At 39.4% G+C, this 9409-nt stretch overlaps 1 protein-coding gene across 5 annotated transcripts; it reads right to left on the bottom strand.

Moving 5' to 3' along the window:
* Positions 1 to 301: 301 nt before the first annotated feature.
* On the bottom strand, positions 302 to 8740 carry TAC1 (tachykinin precursor 1). 5 transcript variants are annotated; one of them, XM_017525176.2, is made up of 7 exons: positions 8464 to 8740; positions 7928 to 8059; positions 6848 to 6944; positions 6376 to 6420; positions 5856 to 5879; positions 4335 to 4388; positions 302 to 872 (listed from the first exon to the last, which is right to left on the bottom strand). In XM_017525176.2, exons 2-7 carry the CDS (start codon positions 8048 to 8050, stop codon positions 823 to 825), a joined length of 393 nt encoding a protein of 130 aa, XP_017380665.1. In that variant the 5' UTR covers positions 8051 to 8059; positions 8464 to 8740; the 3' UTR covers positions 302 to 822. The 5 variants fall into 5 exon arrangements, with proteins under 5 accessions (XP_017380665.1, XP_017380666.1, XP_017380668.1 ...); XM_017525177.2 differs by lacking the exon at positions 8464 to 8740 and adding an exon at positions 8295 to 8448; XM_017525179.2 differs by lacking the exon at positions 6376 to 6420 and having other exon boundaries at positions 8464 to 8731.
* Positions 8741 to 9409: the final 669 nt, after the last annotated feature.

The following is a 9409-nucleotide window of genomic DNA, read 5'->3' as shown; positions in this document are numbered from 1 at the left end:
AGCTGATGTTTTACTCAACAAGAAAATAATCAGTGAAATACATCTTTGAAATAGATTATTATCCTATTTGTAAAAATGAATCAAAGACATATATAACCAGAATTTAGCCTTTACTCTTTGGAATTCAAAATGCAATTATGTTGTTCATAAATGATCTCATGACAAATGATTTAGCAAAAACAAAGTATGTGTGAGAGAGAGAAATTTCATTTTAGACAAAACTTCTTGGAACATATTTTATCTATTAAAGGAAAGATTGCTAATTGGACATAAATTTTAATAAAAGAATATGACAAAAATCTTCAAGATATTTTTCCCTTTATTTAAAATGTTAGCTATCACAACACATCATACAATGAAATGAAGACCTTAGAATCACATTAAAACTTTTAAAAAACATCTCTATATAGTCACAAAACATGAAACATGCTTCAGAGATACAAATATAGTGTAATACCAAAATCTCAGTACATTTTAACCATGAAAACAAGTAGGAAAAGCCTTCCTTTTCCACAGTAGCTGACACAACTGCTTCAAAGCAATGATTTCTTTCTTTAGGACTGCATCACTGACAGGTTTTACAATTTCATTGAACACTGTGCTTTGTTGAGAAATAACCACTTATTTCTATTTTAAGGGAGTTATACTGGAATTAAAGTACATGTTTACAACACATATTGGCACAATATGAAAAATAAACAGTTTTTGAATTTTCAACCCCAAACAATTGTTGTTAAATAATTATTCCTCATTGTGCATGTCTTATTTTACCTCTCATTGCCCACTGACACAAATGAAGCTGAATAAATAACGTTAGGTAGTTTATTTACGTCTTCTTTCATAATTCTGCATGGCACTCCTTTCATAAGCCACTGAAAACAAAGAGGAGGTAAAATGTTTTTTAAGTGAATTCACTGAGGGAGTTAAACATATAGGGCATATAGTAATTTATTTTAAACTCATAATGACATTTTCCCCTCTATGGAAGTATTTCTAGGAATGTTATTTGCACATCTTCCAATCCTGCCCCGGTCTCTCTTCTGATTGGAAATGATCTAACCACCAGAACTCAGTTTCTTTTGTCATTCATCACATCGTTGGTGCCCCCAAAGCTTATTTCCACAATATATTCCAGTGTTGATTCTCAGCAGCTTTCTCAAGCAGTGGCAAATACCCACAGTGAATTATAGAAAGGAAAAATGCCTAAAATAACCAGGAATATTAGTAGGATAAAAACAAAATGTTGGACTTTTATTCTAGCAGAGACCATGGGCCAAATCCAGACTACCATTTGCTCTTGTAAATAGGTTTATAGGAATACAGACACACTCATTCACTTACATATTGTCTATGGCTGCTTTGGCCTAAAATAACAGATTTGGGTAGTTGCAACAGAGATAACATGGCTCACAAAGCCTAAAATGTTTATGATCTGTTTATTTTCAGAAAAAGTTTGCTGATCTCTGTTCAAGGGGCATCTAATTGTGTGGGGGTCTCTTCCTCCCTTGTGGATACCTCCCAGTGACGGACTGTCCTCCAGATTAAAAACAGCTCATTTACCATAGGTGAGTCAGTTGAGCCATGTAAATCCTACACTGTTTAACTTTTCACGAGCACTTGAACGGCCTGGAGGATTAATTATTGCTTCTAAAGGTATTTAACATATAGCTAGCAAGTAATTTAAACATATTATCTGGAAAAAAAATGCCAAAATTGTGTATTATATATAACTTCAAAGGAATCTGTAACCACAAAGTGGTAAAAATCAGACTATTGTTATCAAAATATCTAGGGATATTTTTCATCATCTTAACCTTATAGACTTAGACGTATGTTATAGTAGAACTACTATGCTTTTTGAAATTTAGTATGGCTTGTACAAAATACTGAATTTAAACAGCAACAGTGGAAAGATCTGTGAAGAATCTGTAGGAATAATAGGTGCTACTCTGAGAAGTTTCTCCAGTGAGAAGATGTTTGTTGACAGAGAAGGCAGGTAGAGGCACCAGTGTTATCACTTCCCTCTTTTAATACTGGTCTTAAACACCCAACTATCCTTTAAGGGAGGTTAACAATAAGCTGAATATTTTATATCAATTAAATATGCACTTGTGAGGCAGAACAGTCTGAGCCCCACACTGGACAGGCTCGAAGGAAGGAAACAGTTTATTTCTCATTCTGGCTTGATTATATTAGGAATAGGATGAATAGCCCAAGTTCAGTCTCTGACAAGCTTTAGGTAATATGACTCTGTGCCTCAGAGAAATGAGATGAAAGCTAATGTCAACTAACGAAAGACAGACTAGTGATTTAGCTGGAAAATAATGTCCTCTTACCTGGTCTTTGAATCCTCTGAAGCCTGATATAAATTTTTGAGTGTATGAGCTGATGGTTTCTCTGGGAAAGGGCATCTAGATTTATCAGATTGTCAAAGAGGTCCCTGACCATGAGTGGGTAAGGATCAGATAGCTGTAGATTAAGGCTATGATAACCTTGCCTCAGTGAGGTATATGAAAAGATCCCTGATTAACTGTGAATCAGGTCACATTTTTGCTCATTTTTCATCTATTTATATTTTCTTAACCAAAATGGAGGAACAAAGATTTAGTTACAAATTGATCCTGATTCATTACAGTGATTCTATTTATCATTACCTATGATTATTTATTATTTTAAGTACATTTAATAGCACTTAATCTGTTCTAATTTGTACAACATCTATATTTGTAAAGTTAAGCATGTTCTGAAACCTATATCAGTTCTGGAAATGGAAAGTTGGTGACTAATATGATTATCAAGAAAACTACAGTTAAGTGATGACTAGTATGTACTGATACAAATAAAAGCCCTTGTGGTTTAAATTTATACTTCATTTCCAAAAGTGGGAAGATAATACATATTAATAAAACAATTACAAGTTTTTCATGAAGGCACATTGATAATTTCTTACACTTCACTTACACTTCGGCAGCCCAAAATGACTGATGACAAGATGCAAAGGTAATGTCTATATAGAAATTGGAGACCTAATAAAAACACTAGGCTAGCTTGTCCTGTGGACTTCAAAACCAAGAACTACAAATTCCAAATTTATTGGATATTTTCTATGAAAAGGTAAATTATGAAGCACATAGAACTTTTCAATTATATGAATATATTCTCTGGCTTCTGTGGTAGCCCAGATTGTGTTAACTTTTTTTTTCTATTATGGGTTTTGATTTTTGCCCCACAGAAATCAGTTTTATTTGATGTACCCAAGTCTTATATTTCCCAATAAAGAAAAAAATATCTATTAAAAAACACTAGAATAATTATTTTTGCTAGGATCCAGACAATTAAGAATTAAGCCAGCACATCTTATAGATTGTCTAGAAACTAGAAATATTCTAAATGGGTAAGACAGCTGGTGATTACTTTCGAATTAATTACATGTTTAGTATTTTAATTCTATTTTCACTGAAGGCAAAATAGAATTTGAATAGCTTTTCCAAGAAGCCCAAGAGCTAACAGCTATAAGGTCTTAGCAAAAAGTGAGCTTCTATTAAAATGATATAGGGGTTATTTATCTTGAAATCAGTGTGATGAATTAGTTAACTAATAATGATTTTCAGATATACATATGTGATATTTACAAAAAAGATGGAAACTGAAGAGAAGGAAACCTGTAGTCTTTATATCATATGAAAGAGTTGTCAGAATTAAAATGAGAATTGTAGCTTCCCTTCTCTTTAAGGGTTTTATAGCCAGAACACTCAAGGATATTTACTTGTGTTACTTTTTGAAAGTAGTGGAATAAACCATATCACTCTCATTCTCTCCAACATCTATCAGGATGTTTACATTTTGAATTTCTACAACTTCATAAAGAACAAGTAATTTGTATAAAGAATTTGTTTTGTGAATTTATTTATTTTTGTGTTGGAAGAGTGCCAGATGTAATGTCTTGTAAAATTTTCAAATTACTTTGATAACAAGTGAAAATTAGCCTCATTCTTCCCTGTACTCCCCACTCTACCGTAGTTCAGTAAGATTAAACAAGACTTATTTAAGAGATCTATAGGAAAGAGGATAGGACTAACCCAAAGATTCAGGTTGGGTAATGATTAAATGAGGCAGACACTTGTAAGGATGGTGATTTAAGAGAAATAGACAGATATTAGCTTAATCAGATATAAATCCATTTGTGGCTACAACAATTGAATTTTTTTTTTACCGTAAATACCCATTTTTATATCTACTACTCCTTTTTAATATTTTAAAAACTATGTCTTAGAAAAAAATACTAGAAGTAGATTTGAGATACTGTTCATTTTCAGTCATGATTTCATACATACCAGAATTTAAAGCTCTTTTGCCCATTAGTCCAACAAAGGAATCTGTTTTATGCCCTGGAAAAATACATTTAGGGGTATTTTAATATGTATATCTTTGAGTAAACAAACTATTATAACTAGAACAAAGCAAGCTTCTGAATATATGTCTGTATAACAAATATGTATCTACTTCAAGTTTTGATGAGCCTTAATAAAGATCCCTTAAAAGTTTTATAAATATTGCTAAATATAATGAAAGCACTTTTCTCAATTCTACATTTAATATTAGCAAGAATTTTTTATTCATATTATATTTTATCTGTTATATAAGGTTTTAAAAACCATTTTTTATAAAATATTGTTGATATTTGACCTAGCTTTGATTTTTTAGGAAGTCAATTTCACATTTGTGTGAGAGTGAAATATTCAAGCATATCTCCTTGTGTTATTGAAAAGTTGTGCTTCTCAGCAAGTAGACCTTAATTAAATCAGATTCCTTTCCTTGATGATTATAATCTTTTAAAAGGCCAATGTTTTTATTTTATTGGATATTAAAGGATACTGCTTTCAGAAAAGTGCACTAGTTTTGACATGAATAGAGTACATTTTTTATCACATAGAAGTTTTTATATATAATTCCCTTCAAAGTCAAATCATTGGAAAGTAAATATGAATACTATTTATTTATTTTTCAAAGATGAACTCTTTGGAAAAGGCTACTATTTTAATGCTAGGGAGAGAATTTATCTTGGTTTTTATTTTAATTGTTGAGAATAGAGCTGCTATGTTAATGTGGCCTGCTCTGCCACACAATGAACCAAATCCAAGACAGGGTACATGCATGGACAGTATGATGAAGATGGACCCTTACGACTTCTTGTCAACTCTGGTTCCATTGAGAAACAAATCTAATGACCTTCAGGTACCACAATTCTGCCATCTTTTCTGCCCTAAGAAATGTTTTACTGATTGAGTTTTCCCATTCAATTATGGGATTAAAAAACTGCATCTCCACCCATCTTTATTTTTAGTATGGATACTCTACTCATAGTCACTCACTCATTCCATTTAATTGGCTGCTGGATGACCCTAATTAAATGACATCATTGTTGGAGCAAGCATACTAACATGTGTTAGAAGATGCCTATAAATGCTTGTGGGATTTTCGTGGGTTTTTGTTTGTTTGTTTGTTTGTTTAACAATGAAGGTAAGCTTAGTGGGTGGGAAGAAATCTGTATGCAGGATTTCTAATCTTAGGGTTGAAATTCTTATCTAAAACTAACAATTTAAGGGACCTAAAAGACTTTTTTCTTTTTCTTTTTTAATATAATGCCTCTTTTTGATAAGTGCAATATGTCTAAACAACACAGCTTTAAACAATCATGTTCTGGATGTAATATGAATCTCCCCCATTCTTATATTGTCTCATTAAACCTATTGAGTCCTAAGGTTACGATAGAAAATAAGGTAAGATAAATAAAGTGGAATTCAATCTAATTTTACATTTAAATTTGATAAATGTCAAAAAAATTTTGAACTTACTTTTGTGAGAGATCTGGCCATGGCCTAGAAGAAAGATAAAATTAGCAAACACATATAGATTTGTTTTTAAAGATGCTACATTATGTCTTTTATAAAATAATTTGATTCTCAAAATATGTAACATTTTCTATTATCCTGAGGAATAAACCAGAATTGTATATGCTAAACAAATTATTAATCATAAAAACTAAATATTTAAACAAATTAATGGAATTTTATTAAGTGCCGTCTATGGGATTCAACCTAGGGCTATGAGACTTTTGAGGCCTCTTATTAACTGTAAGACTGTAACATCTCCCACCTTCAAGGCTGAGCACCCGTTCAGAGGGAGGGAGGGAGGGGGAGGGGGGAGAGAGAGAGAGAGGGAGAGAGACTGAGACAGAGAGAAAGGGCATGCAAATCCATCTCTTTATTAAACAGGCATGATCCAGATCTTGTATTTCAGCCCACAAAATATTTTATTTCACTTTCCTACATGTGCTTTCACAATAGTAAAATAAAGATTTATAGGAATGTTTACCATAAAGAGCCTTTAACAGGGCCACTTGTTTTTCAATTGAGGAATCTGACAAGAGACGAATTGTCATTAACTACATGTTCCACTGATGGTGCGATGAATTCAAGGAAACAATATTTCTATCCCAAGACAAATCTACTGTCACCTCAGAATGTTATAAAATCCTGTTCCACATGCACTTGGATCATTCGCAGTACTTTCTCCCGCAGGCCCATGCCTTCCCTTTGTCAGTTTGGATCTTTAGTCAAGGGAGCGCTTCACTCGAATAGAGTGAGGCTTGCGAACAAGATCTTTCCCTCCCTCCGCGGGCCCGTGCGTGCCTTGGCGTGGTGTGGGCCAGTGTCGCGCCTGGGGAATTACACCTTTCTTAGAGTGGAAATCTCTACTCAGAGAGAGAGACCCTAGGGTACCCCGGGAAGGAGTGAGCAGACAGTGCGGGCTGCCCAAGAGACCTAGGAACGGTCGCCCATCTCACCAGCATCCCGTTTGCCCATTAATCCAAAGAACTGCTGCGGCTTGGGTCTCCGGGCGATTCTCTGCAGAAGATGCTCAAAGGGCTCCGGCAGTTCCTCCTGGGGGACAGAAGCACGGACAAAGGGCGTGTGAGGCAACCGGAGCGAGGCGCCCAGCAAACCCAGCCCTTCCTGTGGTACCCCGGCCCCGAGGCAGGGGGAGGCAGCCTTCCCCACGCTCGGGCTGAGCGGGGTCCCTCCCGAGGCGCTCCCTCTCTGTGCCCCTCTTCTCCGAACTCGCGTCCTGCTCCCCCAAGCCTGCCAGGCCGAATTAGCTGCTGGCGCAGCGTCTTCAAGCCTCGAGCGCTTTCCGCTCTTTCCTCCCAGCCCAGGGACCTGTGCTCATCTGCCACGCAGCCACCTGACTCCGTCTTGTCTCGGTGCCGGCTTTGGAGAGTCCTCACCGCCCTAAATACACACAGGTGTGTGTGATCTGGGGTTGGGGCTGCGGTGGGGAAGGGTGATGACGCTTTACAGACGACTTTCACCGTTTTCCCGAGGCGCGCTCTCCAGCGCCAGTAGCCTACAAGTTTCTAAACGGAAATTTGAAGCTAAGTCCTCAGGTCCGCAAAACAAATGCGAAGGTAGGAAATTAACTTCCCTCCCGCCTCCGGCCCTCCAATCCCCCTGCAGCTCGCCCGTGTGCCCGCTGCTGCCCGCGACCAAGGCGCCCTCCTCTGCCGGTGCCCAGACGCTCGGGCAGTGCAGTTGGACCGGAGTCCCCGAAATCCCCGTTCCTGGGGGATGAAAGCTCAAGAGATTTCCTCCCTTGTAAGGATCTTGGGCTCATCCGGGAGGGCATCCCTGCTGCAGGGAGTTTCTGGGCCGGACGGTGCAGCCCTCGGGAAGAAACTTGAATCGTGGGCGCAAAATCCCGTGAGGAACCCGGCAAACAGCGCCCCTTTCCATCCTCCCGCACGCATCCGCTGCCTCTCGTCGCGGTTGCGGTGCCTGCCAGGCTAACTAGGGTGCTGTTGCGTGGGAAGGTGACAGCTCCTCAGCCTAGCGAGAAGGCTGCAGGCCGTCCTGGGAAGGGGCCTCACCTTGATCTGGTCGCTGTCGGACCAGTCGGACCAGTAATTCAGATCATCATTGGCTCCTATTTCTTCTGCAAACAGCTGAGTGGAGACTAGAAAAAAGACTGCCAAGGCCACGAGGATTTTCATGTTGGATATCTGGGAAGGGGTAGGGAGAAGAGACCAAAGAGAAAAAATGTATCTATTAGGGGTGGTTATCCAAGAGTTAGGGCAGCAGAATTTTCTGCCCCACAACGGATGAGCCAAGATCAAAAGCATAAGGACTAAAGTCTCGCCTGTACCCATTAGGCAAGATAATCGTGCCCCAAAGATTCTCCAGCCTTCTTCTCCCTGAAACCCAACTCCCCCAGCCCCCCAACCCACCAACCCACACCTTCAAACCAGGAGGCTCTGCAGGTGGAAGACAAAGAGGGGCGTTGGCGTTTGGGAAGCCAGCCTCCGCACTGCCCCTCGCCGCAGCGGCTCACTCAGAGCGGCCACCTCGGACAGATGCGCGGAGGGGTGAGCCGGGCAGCCGCGGCCAGCACGGCGAGGGCACTTACTGCAACAGACAGTCCCACGGGGTGCCGGGCTCCTCCGAGGGCACGCTGGTCGCTCCGCAATCTCGGTGGCTACGGCGGGAAAGGAGGAGGTCGGAGCGCGGTCTTTTGCCTGCTCAGTGCCTTGCGGTATTTATTCCAGGCTCCTGGAGCCTCCAGACCCACGTGACACTCTCCCCACGCGACTTTCTGCTCAATATTTGATTAGCCGCCTCCTCTCCTTTCGCTTGCGTGATTGAGAGTTTCCGAGACAGTAACTCGTCGATGCCCATAACATCTGGACCCAATTGGGTTCTAAGTGACGCAATTTTAGGAAAATCGAGGTCTTGCCATCCAATCCAGAGCGGCCTGCTTCCGTCTGCAGATCTGATACCCCCTCCTCTCTCCTTCCGAACTGGTTTCAAGACACCTGAGATTACTCATCAAGTTTGAGCAAAGTGACTCATTCCTTGGACTTCCGTAACTTTTCCGTCCCTTTAGACGTCAGGATAAGTTGCACTTTTGAGGATGGCCAAATAACTGTAGGCGTTAAGACATTTCGTAGAAATCAGGCTAAGAAAGGAGGACTTCAGTGGAGGGGGTATGGGGAAGCATTATTTTCCCCTCTATTTCTAGCATAAGAATATGGAAGTGTTTCTGAGACACAGCATCTTTCTATGACCAGAACATCCCTCTCCCAAATCAACGGGAATTTCCTTAGCATTACAAAAGGATGTTTAGTCTCATAGTATTTTAGAAGATGGAAGCAGATTGATTTTACATTTTGGAGAAAGGGGAGTTTAAACATGGCATCCTTTGTCCGATTTCTTTAGTTCCAAGCTGGCTAAGTCTTCTTCCTTGCCACATCCAGGAGCAGGGGTTGGAACAGGACATTTTATTTTTCTGCTTCTCTCCTACACTTTCTTAATGAAGACTAGGGAACCAGCAACATAGTGTATAGGATCCTCAC

This window comes from Cebus imitator, unplaced genomic scaffold (genome assembly GCF_001604975.1).
Source record: "Cebus imitator isolate Cc_AM_T3 unplaced genomic scaffold, Cebus_imitator-1.0 Scaffold37, whole genome shotgun sequence".
Classification (NCBI taxonomy): domain Eukaryota; kingdom Metazoa; phylum Chordata; class Mammalia; order Primates; family Cebidae; genus Cebus; species Cebus imitator.
The sequence above is the reverse complement of the archived record's forward strand: the minus strand, read 5'-3'. Positions and strand labels throughout refer to the sequence as shown.

What these genes read in the sequence shown, in the direction of transcription:
- TAC1 (XM_017525176.2), bottom strand. Translation starts at nt 8,050, where the DNA reads ATGAAAATCCTCGTGGCCTTGGCAGTCTTTTTTCTAGTCTCCACTCAG. An exon ending in CCTGTTAAAGGCTCTTTATG is followed by an intron (nt 5,880 to 6,375) that starts GTAAACATTCCT and finishes TCTTTCTTCTAG; the next exon opens with GCCATGGCCAGATCTCTCAC. An exon ending in CAAAAGAGCTTTAAATTCTG is followed by an intron (nt 873 to 4,334) that starts GTATGTATGAAA and finishes CTTTGTTTTCAG; the next exon opens with TGGCTTATGAAAGGAGTGCC.